This window comes from Centruroides vittatus, unplaced genomic scaffold (assembly GCF_030686945.1).
Source record: "Centruroides vittatus isolate TY-2023 unplaced genomic scaffold, ASM3068694v2 contig_817, whole genome shotgun sequence".
Taxonomy (NCBI): domain Eukaryota; kingdom Metazoa; phylum Arthropoda; class Arachnida; order Scorpiones; family Buthidae; genus Centruroides; species Centruroides vittatus.
Window position 1 is genome coordinate 2,121,222 of NW_027122532.1, and position 20,011 is coordinate 2,141,232.

General features: G+C 29.6%; 1 protein-coding gene across 1 annotated transcript in view; it reads left to right on the top strand.

The window, feature by feature from the left end:
• Window positions 1-3,324: 3,324 nt before the first annotated feature.
• The window catches only part of LOC136982262 (tyrosine-protein kinase Src42A-like), a 63,595-nt gene continuing 46,908 nt past the window's right edge, over window positions 3,325-20,011 (top strand). The window contains exon 1 of the mRNA XM_067278734.1: window positions 3,325-3,995. Within this exon, the coding sequence (XP_067134835.1) occupies window positions 3,580-3,995 (416 nt within the window). The 5' untranslated portion in view covers window positions 3,325-3,579. The remainder of the gene's footprint in view (window positions 3,996-20,011) is intronic.

Genomic DNA, 20,011 nt, shown 5'->3' on the forward strand with positions numbered 1-20,011 from the left:
ATTTATTATGATAATGTGACTGGTACGACTGTTAATAAGAAAATTCATACGAGATTTAATATATTGGTTTTATCACCCTTTCTCTGCTATTCTAATAAGAAACCCCATTCAAGTTTGTGGTCGCTCTCGACAAGTTCAGGCGTGTCCTGGATATACTTGTAACTCGTTACTTAATTAATTGATTTCTTTACTACTTATGGCATTTCTCTTCTTAGTTCTTGCACGAGAAATACACTTGAGGGGACCGTTATGGGTACCTCTCTATAGTCGAAGTCGGCTAGATCGGTCAATCCGATCGCATTCACGAACAGGGTCGTCGTGGCGTTGAATGGTGTATTCTTGAATTGAAGGAAGTCTAAATGCCGTTATCACGTGTTTATTTACAGCTAAGTACAACTCTATCAGTAGAGCATCGATTATCCGACCCCCGATTAACCGACTTATCGGTTAACCGACCGCATTCTAGTCGGCAAATTCAAATGTCTGCTAGTGATGTGGCGCTACAATATTTGGCTATGTCTTGGCTACTTTAATATTATTTTTGTTAAATTTTTGCATGTTTTAGCTGGCAACACTGGCTCGACCATGAAAGGGAGGCTAGTATTTAAACCAGGCCTAATACACTATACTAATAATGTATTTTTTCATACTTTTCGGTTATCCGACCAACCCAGTCCCCAATTAAGTCGGATAATCGATGCTCTACTGTATATATATACAGAAAATATAACAATGTCGATCGTGGAGACAAGGGTCGGAGCGCACGAGGCGGACGTCCGAACCGAAGCACGTCGAGCCGAAAAGTGGTTAGCCTCGACCCTGACGTCACGCCGGTTGGGGACGGTGGTCAGTCGCAGTGTTGCCGACTGCCGCACACTAATGTACTTCTCGAGTAAGATATTCAAGGGTAATTGCAGACCTGTCAATCTCAAAATATTGAGAAAACTGACATTATTCCTTAAAAAACCGGTAAATATGTTAATTAAATGCAATTTAGTTGTTTCAGTCACTCATTTTCTGATTAATTAATCGCCTAATCTGGCAACTTTGACACTAAACCTTCGGCGTTTCAACGGGCAACCAAATTGCATCATGCTCTGACAAGTTGACAGGAACCCCAAAAGCTAACGGTTAGCAGCTCTAATTATGAAGCACTTAGAATCATAAACACAATATAATGAATAGTAATTACAAATTTTCTCTGTAATTTCTTGAATTAATGTAATACTCTACGGGGCGCCTTACTATACATTGGAACACTTTGGGGATCATCTCTTTCATCTGGGTTGGCCTTTTCTTAATTCTTAATGGGTTCCAAATCTCGTTATCGACAGAAAATTCGTGACTTTTAGCTAGCCTATTGCTTAAATATAAAATAAACCAACGATCAATGTTTGTGCATTGTTCATGTAAGTATTTTTATGTAGTTGTTTGTTCGTCGTATGTTGATCAAAACCAAATTCCTTGTTTTTAAATGATGTACGAAAACTCACACGCACTTAGTTTGCGTAAAACACAAATGAAGATTCATTTATTGCTTGTACTCCAAAAGAAAGTTAGATGAGTTCGCTTTCACTCTATAAGTGTAAATTGGCATTTCTGATCATTTCACAAGATGGACGTTAGGTAGAGCAACCTATCATTAAGGGTAACTCGAAAAGTGCGTTTCTCTGAGTTACCATTCTTTTATGACACAACTCACCAGAAAACCTTGAAATATCTCTAATTTTGTACAAATCTTTTTACACCCGAACCCTATAATTAACGGACAGCCTTTTATATTTAAGTTAGGGGACAATTCCTTGACTTAATTCAATGGCTTAATTTTCAGCAGCGGTCCCATTTGGCGGTCGCAAAAGCGACGTCCTTGTTCTTGTTCTTGTTCTTGTTCGTGGGTTTATGTTGGAAGGTATGGCCGTTGTCGGCTTTTCTTCCGATGCGCCGCCTGGTGGTTAGGCGAAGCGGCCGGTCTTATATATGTACCGCTCAAGGGCTGAGATGTGGTGGCTCGGGTCTAAACCCGCGTGTGGCCAGTAAAGTTGGCTGAGGTGGCGAGTCTGGTTCAGGTCCAAAGAAAGGGCTTGGCCCAACTCCCGACGGGCCTCGTTGTACGCCGGACACACCAGCCAAAAATGATCGGGGGATTCCTCCTGCCCGCAGTGCTGGCAGTCCGGTGAGCGGCTAAGGTGACGAGAAAAAAGGAAAGATTGAAGAGGCGCCGTATTAGTACGTAACCTCGCCAAAAGCGATTCCGCACGGCGCGAGGAGGCCAGATGGTAAGGCCAAGGAGAGAACGGCCGGAGGTGCTCCCTCCCCTTGTGCCGGAGAGCAGCCGACCAATTGTCGGTGAGGGCGAGCACGATCTTGTCCCTGTTGAACCGACGTAGGTCTCTCGGGGTAAGGGAATGGCGCCAGGAACCAGTAAGATCGGTGTGACTGGCTGCCCTATCGGCCGCTTCGTTAATCTGAATGCCCGAATGTCCTGGGATCCAAACGAGGTCCAGGGGGGCGGGGAACCTGCTGACAATAGATGCAATGTCTGAGATAATGGCCGTCGATGAGAAAGAGACGTTCGTAATTGCCTGCAGGACAGAGCGGCTGTCTGAAAAAATTACGGTCGGACGATTATATTGAGAGGCGATCATCAAAAAGCGACGTCATTGGCCTTAAAAAGTAAATAACGCCCCCTGCGGATGATTACCATCATGACGTCAATTTTTACTGAAAATTATTTCCTATGAAAACTTATTTTTAATATTGAGCAATGCTTATCATAAAATAATCAACAGATCATTTCCTTATTATGAATCATTTTCCTGAATTATCAGTTTTAAATCTTTCATATTTCCACTAATTTTATTTTGTTAGAAATAAAACATGTAATCCTCTAACAAAATAATAATTTAAAAAAAATTAATTTACGTATAATTAATTAATCCTTAATAAATTATTTTAATATATTTATTAATTTTAATTTCCTTCTTTTTAATAAAATTGTTAATTTGTTATTACTCGCGAATATTTCATAAAAACGATATATTTATATTTATTTAATTAAAAATTTTTTAAATTATTTTTTTATTTCATTAATTTAAATTTTAACTTCTTTGATTGCAAATTAATAAAATTTCGTTTCTAATTTTAATATTATAACTTACGAAACGAAAATTCGTTGAGTGGGGAAGTAGGACTATATATACGATCGTCTGGCACGGCGGAAGGATACTCAGTCCGCACTAATTTACGAAAAATTAAAAATAAAAAAAATATATATGTACAAAATTTGCAGATTCAATCTTAATCACGCAAATTTTACTCGAAATAAATAAAATAAATCAAGGTTTTAACCGGAGTAGGCCTTAAAATAAATTAAATATCGGCGATTTATGTCGCGTATCGCGGAGTTACCATAGCAACAGTGGGTGTGAAGTTGGCAGGAAGAAGAATTCATTACAAGATGGAATACGCTGTAGGTCGGGTGTTGTTTACGTGTGTTAAAATGACATTTTGATGGTAAAATATCGTAGTTATTTAATCCGTCTTAAGTTTAAACAATTCTAAATGACATAAATATCAATCATGGGCAATTGCTGTCACCGTGGAAGCAAGAAAAACGTCCATAAAGGTCGCGATTTGGTCGGTCCCGTCGACCGAGTGATCGACAACGAACCCGTCACTATCAATTCGTTATTGCAGACTCACGAGCACCCCAATCTTCGATTTCCGGATCCGATATTCGGTAGGAATGGACCAAATTTACCTCCAGTTCCGTCTGATACGGATTCGAGTTCCGGAGTCTGTATGAAAGTGTTTGTGGCCCTCTACGATTACGATGCAAGGACCGACGAGGATCTGAGTTTTAAGAAAGGTGAACACTTGGAAATATTAAACGATACTCAGGGAGATTGGTGGTTCGCTAGGTCCAAGTCTACCAAGCATGAAGGGTATATTCCGTCGAATTACGTGGCTAAACTCAAATCTATCGAAGCTGAATCGTAAGTCTGTTTGTCCGTTTGTGTTTTTTTTTTGTATCCGTTACCGTTACTTAATTGTAATGTGTTATGCTGATTTATATATTCCGATGCATCTTATGGGAGAATGGAATTTCTTGCACTCGTCTAATTAAGATGCATCGTTTTAATTTAAAAATAAATTCAAATTTTCATGTATGAAGTGGCAATGCCATAATATTGTACATGCCAAAAAAAAACAAACTTTTTTTCTAGTGAAAGAATTCCTTCAGGGAATTTATTTCAGTTTTACAATAAAAAACTCACTAGGTTACAAATTCTCTTTAATAACAAAATGATGTAAACATATGCCATAATGTTTTAAGCACCAAAAGATACGTTGTGGCTTGCACGTGAATTTGACTTCGAAATACACCCGCTTATGGCACTGCCGATGCAGTGATATTTTTTTTTTGCGGCAGAAAGCATTGCATTTAGAATTCGTTTCTTCGATAAAATTAATTTAGAGAAAAGTGGCATTTATGACGTTATGGCATTGCATGCTTTGTATTTTGATGATTAAGGTGGAATATCTAATATTGTTTTGTGTTTGAGTTAAGTATATATGTTTAAAGTGCATGTTGAGTAATAGTTATATCAATTTAGATCTTGTTTACTGTCAGAATGGCATTTTCATAAATATAATGGCCGTTTATAATGCATTCAACATTTAATGATGCTTAATATGGTGTTAAAAACTTGTAATAAATTATCAAAAAGAAAAATGTGTAATAATATTTCTAAATTCGTAATATTCCGTTACAATTACTTAATTGTAATGTCAAATGATTATACTGTGATGCATCTTATGGGAGAAATTCTAAAGAGAAAATATTGCATCATTTTAATTTAAAAATCAATTCAAATTTTCATATATTTGATGATTCAGGTTGAAAAATTTAATATTGATTTTTGAGTTAAATATATATGCTTCAAATAGTTATTTTATTTTAGACCTTATTTGCTGTCAGAATGTTGTTTTTGTAAATATAATGACCATTTATAATGCATCCAACACCTAATAATTCTTAATAGTGTTAAAAAGTCATAATTCATTATAAAAAAATAAAAATAATGCTTAAAAAATATGTAACAAAGTCCACTTTTTAATTTATTCTTAATTTTATTATATCGTTATACTATATATCTCATATAAAGGAATATTAATATGAATAAAAGTAATTTTGAGTTCTAAACAAATTATTACAAAGTCTCTTGTGTAAATTGGCTCTCCTTTGGTTCAGTTTTTCTAATTATAATACTAAAGTGGGTGGACAAATTATGAGATGAATGTTCTTATTTAATTTAGATTATCACAAGACTTTCATTATCTAAATTATCTTTAATTTTTGTCTGAATGCTTTTAAAAAGAAATGGTTTTCATTCAAATTGATATCCTCTTGTTTTTGATAGATTAATGTGTGTTGATAAATGATAAAAATGCAATGGATTTATTTATCAATAATGTAAACAGAGCTTTTAAATTCTCATACTTTAGATCAGTAATGCAATCTCCTTCATGTATATGAAGTATAATAACTGAAATGAGTGTTTTGTGCTCAAAAAATTAATTCTGTACAGAACTATTGTACAAGAACTTTTGTACAATTTGTATAGCAACTATATAAAAATTATTTTATTACCTAAGTTTTTTTTTTTGAGTTTCTGAATTCAGCTCCATTTTATAAGATAAAAAACAGAAATTATGCTTAATAAAATTATTTGATATTTAGAAGAATGATTTCTGACTTAGAAAAACAAAATTTTACATGTCAATAAGTGTGAATAATAACTCTATTGATTCACTCTTGTCGTATAAGAAATTGCACACACATCCTTTGTTTAAGAACGCTCTAGATAAATTAATTCTAATCTTAATTTGAACTTGAACATTTTTAAAACAAAAGCATCTCTGTAAATTCTAAAACAGATTTGCATGCATGTTCTTTGTAAATAATCTTATGTTTAAAATACCAAATGTTTTTATTAAAATTAGTGGGTAAGATTAAATGCATTTTTTAAAAGTGTAAACAGATTCTTTGTTGAATTATTAATTTATATTAAGAGGTATTTACAATACCAAAGATCAATGCTATACATCCATGGTGGCCAAACCGTGACTCAAAAGCTGCAAGTGATTGTTCCAGCTCCTCACTGTGGCTCCCATGTAGTTTCTTTACATAACTTTTTATATATGTTCTGATATGTTTTCCACAATAAACTTAAACTTTATATATATAATACTGTTCTAACAGAGAATATGAATCTTGCATATATTTTTGATAAGTGATATATGGCTCCTATTAGGACATGGTTGGCCACACTTGCTATATATAGTATGTTTGTGCACATATGAATGTGTGTTCAGTTTTTTTACACCATGTTTTTACATACTTGTGAAATGTTCAAATCAAATTTCTAATTTACGTTATTATTAAAATGCTTCATCATCATTTGTATGCCATTCAATGCAATTTTGTTTTCAGTTTTCGTTTTTTAATTGAGAATTAATGAAATCCATTTAATGTGACTTTTCAGTTGTTTTATACTTTCTACTTGTTTAAAAATTCCTGAAGTGAAAAATCTAATTCAAATTGCTTTTCTTGGAGCAAAATTTTGTAGAAATTTCAAGTACTTTTAGGTAATATTCCAATCATTGGGGGATAGAAAGTGAGAGAAAATATATATTTTTTTTCTCTTACTTTCAAAGAATCAAACTCAAAGAATTACTTTCAAAATCTCCCAGTGAAGTGTATAACTTAATTTAAATCAATTTAAATTGTTTTATACTTCATTGAATTATCATAATTAAACAAAGTAAAACATTTTTTGTATCTTTTTCTTATTTTTGCAGTTTTTTTTTTATTACATCTTCAAAAAATTATAGTATACAAAATCATATATTGAGATCTTGCTCATTGCATGCTTCTGCAGGATGAAAGATTCTCAAAACATAAATGAAAAGTGAGTCTTAACTTTATAAAATATGAATGTTAATTAAGGATGATACTGTGATTACAATGTGTTAAATGTTTTCAAATTGTAATATCTTATTTTCTATAAAAAATCTTGATATAAATCACAAAATTAATTTAAAAGTTTGATAATGGATTATAAAAAAAGTAGAGGAAAACGTCTGGGGATGCTATAGATTACCACCCTATGGAATCTTGGGACTTTGAGTATATTGCTGAACTGAGGAGACCGAGATGAGTTCAACGATACCCTACTTTTGGACCGGAGACGAAAAATAAGAAAGTTATCATACTTTTTTCTGGCAATCGCACGATGATCGGGAGTCACGTCGCTCTCTCTGCTAAGCATATTATGTGTTTAACGGGTGGTCCAGCAAGTGGGTGATATATACCTTCAGCAGAGGCAGATCCACGAGCACCGATCATCTGCATTTGGAGTTAAGTCCTTTTCGCACATCCTCGCGCTCCTCGACCTCTGGGCCTATGGCCCCTCAGCTGCCGACACGCTCGCGGTCGGCTAGTACTACGTGCTGCTATCGCGGCTTGTCCAACAAACCTAACCTATCCCTCTGGAAGATGACCGTCATTGCTAGGCAGCGGAAAAATCTGAAATGGTGTGGAATGCACTGTGAAAGGCAAGAAATCGTAAATATTATAACTTTCGTATTTTTTGGTCCCTGATCCAAAAGTAGGGTATCGTTGAACTTGTCTCGGTCCCCTGAGTTCAAATATATACTCAAAATCCCAAAATTCCTTAGGGGGTAATCTATAGTACAGCCAAATGTCTAATCCAGTTTAAAATATAATCCCATTCATTAAAGAAAAATAAAGATAACTGCTAAATAATGGAATAATGGACATGTTGCCTAGTAAGATGGCTATAATATAGCTAGATAAGCAAGCCAATGACATAATGTTTCAAATAAAACATGCTATGTCATTGACTTGCTTATCTAGCTACATTAAAACAACTTACTAGACAACACACCCAATAATTCAGATAGCTGATCTTTTGAGAAACCAACTTATGTTCTATTGGTTAAATTTGATACTTTAACTAATGTTGCCATTGGTTAAAGTGCCAAATTTTTGATATTTGCTTAATCAAATTAGACAATTAATAGAGGTTTAGGACAGGTTTCCCAAAGATTAATGATTTCAATCTATCAGATGTTAATTATATTTTTCTATCTTCAAAATGTCTTACAAGTAGAAAATAAGTATATTGATTGAAAAAACCTGCAGATTTTTCTGTTGTCCAGTAGGTATAAATGAGAGATCTAAGAATTTTAGAAAGGAATCAAAATTGAAAGTTTCAAAATGACAAAATAATAATTTATCATATTCATTCCTGGTATTATCATCAATACTTTTATCAATATTCATTCTCAAACAAATTGATTTAAATGATTTAATTTAATCTACTGAAGACTGTTTTTTCAAGAATTAATTTAAAGTACTTGCATAAAATTTTCAAGAATTTATCAATTTTAAACTTGATCAAATGATTGAATTTTCAAATTTACAGGTGTTAACATGATCTAGCATTACCTTGCTGTTTATGCAACTCATCTTCATTTTGAAAATTTATTCTTCTTCTAATTAATTAAAACTGTTAGTCACACTTTGCTACCTAAATAAATAAAAAAATATTAAATATGTATTACCTGTTACACTGATTCCTGTATTAACCACTCATAAGTTGTTAGAATTTTTCATCAGATATAAATTTATTCACTCAATAAAAGTAGGAGCTATAAATTTAAAACAGTTAATGAATTCTGTTGATTTTTATTTGAAATATTTACATTTGTAGTATTGAGTTTATATTTACGTTTAGTTACGCCAACTATAAAACTTGGGATGTATAAGATTATAGTAATGCAATGCTTTGATTAAAAATAGTAAAATTTTCAAATGCAAGAACCTGTAACTTTATATATTTAAAGACTACATGACCAGTTATAATAATTGAATATTCAGAGTCATAATATTCCGATGGTGAAACAAGGATAATAATCTATATATATAAATAGAGGAAGAGGATGTTGTGATGGTAATGAACTCTCTCGGCATGTTAAGTGTTATTGGTTTAAATCCTAATTTAATTAAAATTGTTTCTTTGTTAGGGTTTTTTAGAATTATAAATTTAATTGTTATATTTGTAACATAAAGCTATATAGCTGATTGTAGTATCAAATTCATGTAATTATTAACTAACTGAAAATTAATTGTCAATATGTTATAGATTGATAATGTTGGTAACTGTTGTTATAACATGTTCATATATAAATTATATAGTAATATAATATAGGCAGTATAGTTGTAACTGGATAAATTGAATATTACTTGAATATAAACAGATATTTTCCAAACTGTTCATGTCACTTTAACAAATTTTTGCTGACACATTTATTGATGTTACACACAAAAATTTGTAAAATAATTGTTAGTTTGATTAATAAAAACAGACACTTACTATTTTATCATTTTCATTATAATTTTTAAAAAAGTGGTTCCAATTTTTATTAAAGTGCTTTATCTCTATTCATATTTTAAGTAAATTTAAATATTATTTTAACAGAAAACTTTTCAATTATGAGAAAAAATTGTTGATAGAAATTGGAAAATTGTTTTTATGGTAATTTTTAAATATATATGATATAATTTAGTCGCTTTTAAGTATAGGGAAATGGAGAAAAAATTATCTGATTTAACTATTGCTTAATTAAGAATCAATTCCATTACCAGAATTGTGAATTACTTCCAGACTGTGTGTATGCATATGTAAAAAATGGCATTTCTGCAGCAACAAAATTTTCAATTATTAATGTGAAATATTTAACAGTAAAGATTACATTTTCAAATATACTGTTTGTTCTGTAGTAGTTTAATAATTAGTTTTGAAATCTTCTAACACTTGGAAAGGTAGTATAAGCAGTATTAATGAAATCATTACTTTAATTAAGAAAATTAAACTGTCCTTCCAGACATATTTTAAAGCTTACAAAATATTTACAATAGTTTTCCTAATAGTTTTAACATTTTCCAAAAGTGGAATATAATTTAATTGATATTGTAATCTATATTTCGTAAGTTTTAACTTTTTATATCCACTGTTTTTTTTCTTGTTACTATTGTTTTTTAGTATTTTTTTTTTCTCCATTTGTTTTTATCTTTTAAACATTTTATGTTGATCTGCAGAGGAAATCTGTTGTCACGTGACATTTCCTAATTGTAAATAAAATAAATAAGTAAATAAACCAGGATATACTTTAATATAAAATAAAAGTCTTTATATCTTGCTCTTCACATTTCTCAGGAACGCATGGTGAAGTGAACTTGTGTTCCTGAGGGGTGGAAGGGACAAGATATGAAAATAATTTTATGTTCGAGCATTTCTTCTAAATTTGTAAATTTTTAATAATACAATCTAATTTAAAATGCAGTGTAACCATAATGTTAGAAAATGGTTTAGATTGATGGAAATGTTGTGTTAATGCATTACAGTTTTGCATGGTGCATTAAACACATGCATTTCTAATGAGAAGAACACATTGAACATATTATATAATGTAATGTAATATTAAAAGTTCATTTTTTATGTATATTTGTGTGTGTTTCCAGACTTTATGGCTATCTTCTTTTTTTGTATATTTGTATTGGTAATTAGGAAAAATAAATGTTAAAAAATGTAGCAAGTTTAAAAAAATATTTGTAGTTAATATTAATGAAATAAATTAATGCTCTATGAGGACTGGTTGCAAAATAAAATTATTTCACTTATTTAATTTTGAATGATTAATGTAAATAAATGTATAAGACTAATTTGTTTTCTTTGTATGTTGGAATTGAAGTAGATTTTCTGGAATATTTTAAGAAGTTATTATAATTAGATATGATTTTAATTAAGTAATTAAAATTTTATATTTTGTAGGCAGAAGTCATTAAATATATTTAAATGTAAAATTATAGTATCCAGCCCTTATATATAAAAGGCTTTATTTCTTGAGGGAGGTTCATATTACTGAGCAACACAATAACTTGCTTTTTATAAAAAGTTTAAGAATTGCAGTTATTTTGTTCAATAATCACAGTGATATCTTACACTTATCAATGGCTGACACCTGAAGTTGCAAATACTGTTTTACTATTATAACCATTACTATTACTGAATGGCTTAAACATCCAAAGCTCATAAAAATATGCATGTTAAAACATATTAAAAACAATTTGTCTTGATAAACTATAAAAATTTTTTACTTCTTTTAAAACAAATTCATATGGCATTAAATAACAAATAAAAAATAGTTTAAGCAAATACAGTGAGATGTTGAAGTGAAAAGAAAGAAAAAACAACTTAAATGAGAACTTTTTCTATCATTATGTTAACAACTTTCAAGGAGTTGTTGACGGCAATTGATAATAGAAATAATAAGTTGATGAACTGTGAGAAGTGAAAATCTAACCTGAATCTGAAAATGCTATTTGTGATGAGAATGAATATTTAGTATTATTTAATTTGTATTGTTTGAATATTTTAAAAGATGATTTTAATTTATTGCATACTTGATGAAAAATTTTAAATTATTATGTAATCACTATTTTTTTAGGTAAAATTTAAGTGAATAATCATTGAAAAAAATGAAGAAATCAACTCTTTCAATGTTTTAGAGAGTTTAATTGAACAAAATTCACATAAGTACTTTTGACAATATATTACTGTAGTCCTCAGGCAAAAAAAGTTTTGACATAAAACACAAAAGATCTGAAACCACTCTGAATCTTTGAGAGATGGAATGCATGTTACAGATTTAAAAGAATAACATATATTTTCAACATTCTTTTTAAATGTTTAGAATAGTATAAACTTAAAAAAATTTCACATTCCCCATGACAGTGAGGAGTGTGGAAATACACAAAAGAGACTTTTAACTACAGTTATTGTTTTTTAACAGTTTTTAAAAGTGAAGTCCTGTAAGTCTGGAAGTAAACTAAACTCTATATTGTTGAAAGGTGGTTGCATTTTCTTTATATTTTCTATGTAGTTTTGGTGTGAAAGGCTTTGAGTTCTCTGTAATAACATGTTTCGAATTTTTGAATATAGTTTCTGAAACTGAATGATTTTATTTACAATTTAACATCATTTGTATGAAGAGGGAATGGTAATGTTTATAGTAAAAACTATTGGGATATATGGAAAATAGTATATATTTAATATACTTACTTTATGCAAATGTAATTGTATTACATTCTTACATATCTATAGTTTATCAAGAACATGACTAATTTCCCTACATAAGTCAAAGATTTTTTCTATATTATATCTATATATAAAGTTCTTACTAGTTTAGAATGTTAACAATTCTCTTTGTATCTATTTTCCAAAATGTTTTCTTTTCATTTAGCAGCTTTAAATGTAGAGAAAAGAAATTTCTACTTGAATAAATCATTACAATATAGGATTTAGTTCATGCTTTTGTCTTTATTCTCAATTTATTAGCCTGTTTCTCATGCAGTGTAATTAGTTTCCTGATATTTTTAATGATTGATAACAATTCTATATAACAAACATTTTGGCTTTTAAAGCTCATCTTCAGTTAAAAATACACATTCTCTACATTTTCATGGAGAATTGAAATACCTATAAAATTTAAATGAAGTTGAAGTTTACATAAATAAATATATAATTAATATATATTGTTTTAATTTTAATCTATTTAACTTTAATGAAATACTACATATAATATAGAGAATAAATTTAGAGAAATATATAATTTTCCAGCAAAATACAGCTAATTATTTTGCTTAAACATAAATAAGTAGATAATATATAAAACATTATTGAAAAAGAATTTAAAATGAAATCTTTTTGATTTAAATATAAAATGTGTGTTTGGAAATGAAAGTTAGAATTACATTTTAAATTATACAGAATTTTTTTTATTATTAAGTGACAAAAACTCATTGAAATAAATAAAGAATGAATAAAAATTTATTTGTTCCTATTCTTAAAAAGGTCCTACTTGAAGTTGTCAAGTCTTTTAATAACAATGTTTTCATTACACTAAGATTCGATTGTAAAGATTCAATAGATTTGTTCTGTAGCATTTGTTTATACTTTTACTTTCTAATTATTTATGTTTGCTAATTTCTAGAATAGTTATAAGAATATTTTCATAATGAATGGTATTCATTCTCTGTAGTTCTCAATATATCAAATTTTTTTTTTCTTTCTTTCTCTTCTTTTTGAATTGATTATACATATCAAAAATCCAAAAATTTAGATTTAAACATTTATTTTGGTCATGACAACAATAAATTAGAAGTATTGCTACATGTATTACATTTGTTGTGAAAGTTAAAAATGATACAAGATTTTATAATAAATATATAAAAATTTTATTTTGGTATGCAGTAAAAAATTAAATATGAAAATATTTAATTTGGAATGCTTAAAAAGTACAAAATTCATTTGATAAAATGTGTGTGCATTGTCTTATAAATGTTACATAATATGATAGCAGATTTTTCAGAAATTGTTTGATTCATATGTGCCTAAGCTTTTTTTTTTTGTATGATTTGATGTGTGTGTTGAATGTTTTCAAGTATTGGACTATGCAGATATAATTTATATTTGTTGGAAAGATTTCTACGCTAGTAATAACCTAAGGAATTTGGAAGAATGATTGTTGATGGCCTTCTATTACGTTACATCATAGATTTTGACACATACCAAGTATAAATTTGAAAAAAATATTTGTATCTAGAAGATAATATAAACTTTAATACTTCAAATTTGTTCTTTTTGTGTTACAAGATTACCAGATCACACAACCATTGACCTACATTTGTAGGCAAAAGTCTACAAAAGATTGACTATATAATGAATTTTTGACTAAATATTATGTTGTCTTCAAGTCATAAATATTGTTTTTAATAAATTTTTATACTTATTTTTATGTTATACAAACTTTAGTCTATTTATCTATTTCTATAAACTTTAGTCAGTTAAGCTTAAAGCTAAATGATAAGTCTGATTTGCTAAATTTTACTAGTTTTAAACTATGCCACTAATTTCTCAACCACTTATCCTCAGCAGTAATGTAAACCACATATAACACCTTATTTTGCCAAGGAAAATATTTAATAATCACAAATGTTTTTGGCTTGTTATACAAGGCATTCTCAAGGGTTATATTACAATGATATATTCTAACGATAGAATGTAATGTTTTCCTTGAGAAAATAAGATGTTGTATATGGTCTCTGTCACTAATTTATCACTAAAGATAATTAGGTCTATCAGTGGCCAAGCAGTTCCATTCCCTGTTTGGTTGTGGGTTTGTGTTTCACCAGGATAGACTGGTCTCGCAGAGTTTTCTGGATACAGACGTGGAGAAAATCCAGTTATCCGAGGGGCCAGTTATCCTTAAAAAGAACTCCCAGAAGGCATCCCCCTAGGCAGATTGCCCAAGTGTTGCATTGCCGTAACTTAATAAACAAACTAAAGATAATTGGTTCATTATCTCTTATTTAATAATCAGTGAAATATAAATGATCCCAAAACTTTGTCTGTAGGGCATGGTTATATAAGAGAGTATCTTATCCATGAAAAAGTTAATATTCCTGTGCAAAGTTTTGCTTCTACACTTATACCTGAGGGTGGCATAGCCAAGGTTTTAGGATATATTATACATTAAATTATTTATTTCTGAAAACAGCTGTTGTTTTACATTTGGATAATGTAATTTGGTTACTTATTTAATATTTGCAGAAATTGTAACTTTAGGTATTTTAAAAATATTAATAAATGTTATAAATTAAAAAATTATTAAGGCTAATAACATGTGGCAATTCATGCTCACTTTCAGTAATTTCTTTTTTTTTTTATGATATAAATAAGTTATTAAGTCTAGCAATTTTGATTTATTGTTTGGAATTAGATTTTGTTTTGAATAAGATTTTTCTTCCACTTATACATATATAAATTTTTAAGTTTATTTTAGCAGAAATACAAATGGTAGCATTATATTATTATAAATTTGATAATTTAGAAAGTTAAATAATTAAATTAATTTTTAAACTTTCTCATCAAATTGGTAATTTTGAACGGATTGAAAACCAAATGATTACAGCAGTAAATAGTTATGTTGATGTGCTTAATTTAGTAATTAAATAAATAGTGATAAATTGAACATTAGTCAGTTTGTCACTGTTTATATGGTTACAAGTTATTCTTTTTTGAATGACCTTTAAACATTGGTCTTAAGTTGGAATAATTTGCCATAAGACCTGTTATCTTGATTATTGATTGTAGAGATTATGAAGAAATATCAATTTTTTTTTTGTTACAATTAAATATAATTTTTATAATATGAAAATAATCATAATGTACAATAGTAGCTTGACTTCATTTGAAATTAAATGTTTTTGAATATCCAAAAAAGTTGCTTCTAAGAAGCTATAAAATATGTGAATGTTTAAATAAATATAAATGTTTTGAAGTGTCAAAATTGAGTTTTGAACTTCAAAAATTACTTTTTAAATGTTTTAAGATAGGAAAACTTCTACTTTTTACTCCTAACGTAAGTTAACATCATTAAATATAATTTTTTCATGTAAGAACTGTCAGATTATATATATTCAAGGTTCATATTATGATACTACATTAATTAATATGCACTAATGTCTGTGTAAATTAATATAATTACAGTCAAACCTGTTTTTATGCGGTCTTTTTATGTGCGATTTTTTTAATGCGAATTTTTAATTTGTGTGGTTTTTATTTGTGCGGTATAGTTGGCGACTAGTCTCGTGCGATTTGTCATGTCTCACGTTAACTTATTATAGCTAAATAAACTTATTATAGCATAAATGCACTTATTATAGTAATATTATTGCATGAATATGCAAAAAATGAAATAATTTACTTTTTAAGTCAACAAAACACCACCTGGACAAAAATATGTAAAATAGACGATAGACGAGACAATGCAGTCAAGTGCTGACATCTGTTGTCAATAAATTCTATTTCGTACGGTTTTGAGTTATTTTCTATGTGAGACTTTTTTTATGCGGTCCCTGTTGACCGCATAAAAAAAATATTTTTTAAATTGTGTTGCGAAAACTATTATTTACAGCCATTCGTGAAGTTTCGTGAGATTTTTTTTAATGCGGTCCCTATCCACCGCATAAAAACAGGTTTGACTGTATTACTTTTTTTAAATGACACTTATTACTTTCACAAAATTGCTTATTAGAATTTTTTTGTATAAATAATCAATTAGATAGTATATTTGAGATGCTTACATTATTTGAAGTAAAAATTATTAATAAAACAAATAATCCATGTTTCAAGTATGTTCAAATACACATTTTTCTGTTAGGTGAATTAGATTTTCTTTTATTCTGAATTTACAAATGTGAGTTTTCAAGCAATGAAGTTTTTAAAACATACACAATAGAGTTTGTTTATTGTAATTATGGCTATTGTTAACAGTTGTTTAATGTTATCATAATTAGCATGTCCCAAACATAATAAGCAATTATAAGTCTACAAGTTACACATTTTTTAATTGTTTTAATGTCAAAGTTAATAAAACCAGGATTTCTACTAATTGTAGTGTTACTCTAAATCCATCTTTCTTTGAAATCTTTTGCCTGTAGGATTACCTTCTGGTGAAGTAATAATTATACTTAGTTTTAATATATCAATCAATCAATCAATCAATCAACATTTATTTGCCATGGCTTTCGCCTTTGCAAAGGGGGTTACAAAGTCATAATGACATTAATAATTACAGACATTGTTATATATAATTACAAAAATAATTGATATAACTTAATTAGTATTATGTTAACATATTTAGTGAATAACAGAAAAATTTATAAACTTTATATAACATATTAGAACTTAGATTATCATCGTATAGACCAGGGGTGGCCAACTTTTGTGCACATAAGATCTACTTTTTATCGTAAAAATGTGTCGCGATGTTGTCATAGGCATAGTCTAAGTGGGGAAGGGGAAGTGTGAAATACATACTATGTTTATATACTGTTTCAGTACGAAGTGCACTCACTGCTTGTGAGTCGAGTCATAACTGCATGCACACAGTTGCGTTCGGTTACAAATATAATACATTAAGTCAAGACATCGCTAGCAATCGACCAAAATTGGCTTGGCGATCGACCGGTTGATTGCGATCGACTCGTTGGCCACCCCTGGTATAGACAAAACATATCAAAATCGGTTATCAAAACAGTGTCCTTTAAATGCTCGGTAAGTTCACAAGATACAAATAAGTGGTTCTTGACGCTTTCACAGAATCTATTGCATAGTGGACAATTAGAATGAGCCAATATGTTCATTCTACGCCCATTTAATACAATAGTATAATCATTAAGTCGTAATTGTATTATTAGAGATTTAATATTATAATTTAGATTTGATAATAGATAATATCGAGGTGTCCATGGGGATGCTAAAGAAGTTTCAAAAAAACTACACTTTTGCTCGATATAATGAATATCTTGGGCCCAATATTTATCTTTTAATGACTGAAATATTTCAGCTAGAAATAGTCTTTTATCAGAAATTTGAGTATAATAATCAGTAGAATAATCTAAATCAAATAATAAACGTTGACCTGAAGAAGGCCAAGTTACAACCGAAGAATTTCTACCTATTAAATTCAATTTATTATAAACCAACTTTCTAGGATCATAATCTGGTAACTCTAAAATTTTCATCCAATATCTGAAAATGGCCATTGTTAAACGTATGGCCATTAGCGGACGGCCCAATTCAAATCTTAAAACAGGTCCAGGCACCGAACGATTAATACGAAACAGCAATCTAATAAACCTCAGTTGAGTCTTCTCTAGTTTATCGATAAAAGATGATCCCCAAATAGGGAATATAAATCCTAAACTTGAGCGTATCAAGGAGTCAAACAATCGTAAGTATGACTTAATGGAAGACTGCTTCATTTTAATCATAAGCTTTATTAAATTGGAAAGCTGACGTTTATATTTCAAAAACAGTTTTTCTAAGTGAAATGAAAATAAACCCTGTGGAGTAAAATAAACACCCAGATATTTGTAGGACGAGACAATCTCCAACTCAGAAGTAGATAAATAAAATTTATCAGCCTTCCCTAGTCTACCCCCTCTCCGAAAAACCATTACTTTTGATTTTGTCTCATTAATAAGTAGTTTATTAGACTTACAATAATCTTGTAGAAGGTCAAGTTTCTTCTGAAGGCCAATAGATAAATATGAAAATATTACAATATCATCGGCAAACAAAAGACAGTTAAATTCTACCTCCGGTGATATAGATATACCCATAGTATTATAAAGTTTTAATATATAAATCATAAATTTATTTTTCAGAGAAATGTTGCCAATAGAGTTCTACAGGCCCCCTGCCTATATGTTTTGTACTACTGGTGGAAACCTCTTGTGGTAAAATAGTGAACTTTGTAGTTACAAACAACAGAGTTATGAGTGAGCTAACATAACAAATTTGGTGACTCTTTCTTCTGGAATAAAGAAACAGAATATTTGTAGCATAGTATGATGTAATATTTCTTACAGTAATTCCACAGGGGTAGTTTTTTTTTCTTTTTTTCCAAATGAAGAAAGACCCAGTTAGAAGAAAGGCATAGATTAATGCTGTACACAGGCTTAACTTTTATTTTCCTATCTTCATTAATTATAAAAGCATTCCTAAGTTTTGATGGATATTTTATTTCTAATAAACAATAATGTCTGTCATTGTCTCTTATAATGGTATCTTGAGAACCACGGCTTTGCTCTTTTCCAGCAAAGCCATGGTTCTTGCCAATGCACTCTTCATTGAGAAGATAATATCTGAAGAATTTTCTGTCAGTATATTATATTTGGATCTGCTGGAGATATGTGCTGGTTTGTTTTCTATATATTTTTCTTGTTTCAAAAAATCTGGATAAGCCTTATTGCTTGTTTGTATTCTTCCTTTTCTATAGTTGCTGGCTTATTCTTAGCTTGTGGTAAACTTGTTCTTGATTTCATTTTTTCTTCCTAAAATAAAGAAGTAAGATGTGCTGCAAACTTGCATCTATCAAGAAGTCCATTCTGCATGAGCAAAAGGCATTAATCATTTTCCATTGGTCCAGCTGAAAAAATATTTGGCCATTAAGTTAATATGTTTGTTGATTCTTTTATCAGTCCTCTTTATATGTTATGTTGATGACAGAAAATCTTGCATGTACTTTTTCTTTTGCAATAGACATTAAAGAGATTGAAATTTTTGCATTCATATTCTTATTTTAAATATAAAACATACATTTCTATAAAATTAAATTTTTATTATATTTTAAAAAATGATTAAAAGAGATGTAATATAGATGATTAACTTTCCTTTGGGGAATTTGTACTGGAATTTGTTAGCTAGATTTATGTATGGTATGTGTATTTGTGGAATAAATTTACCAAAAGCAGTAATTTTCGAATATTGTGAGTAACATTATGAAAATGGCCTATTTATTTTAACTTTTCCCTGCTCTAATGGATTTTCTACAAAAAATCATCTTCAAAAGTGACAGGAAATAAAAATTATTTCTTAAAACTCTGTTCATTGCACCCATATAAATACATGTGTTTGTAACTATGTTTTGCAAACTTCCACTGCAAGAAAGTGCTTTACCATAGCACCATCTGATTTAGGCATGAAGCATATATAAACAACAGAGAGAAGACTTGCACTTTTCAACTTATATTTTGTAACAAAGAAAGAATAAAATCAATGAATAACAATTTTTTTGTCTCTGGTACCAAGAGGTCCCGAACTTTGACTTCCTTTTTAGCAATAGATCATTTGGGTTAAACTAGCTGCATGCTCATTGAGCTGTTTATTTGGTGGAAGTTGGTACCTTACTTATATACTTATGCAGCTTGAGTAGTAAGTTACTGTTACTATTACAGGCAAGTCCCAAAGTGATTACTATAAGTAGAGTGTACTATATATATTTTTTATAA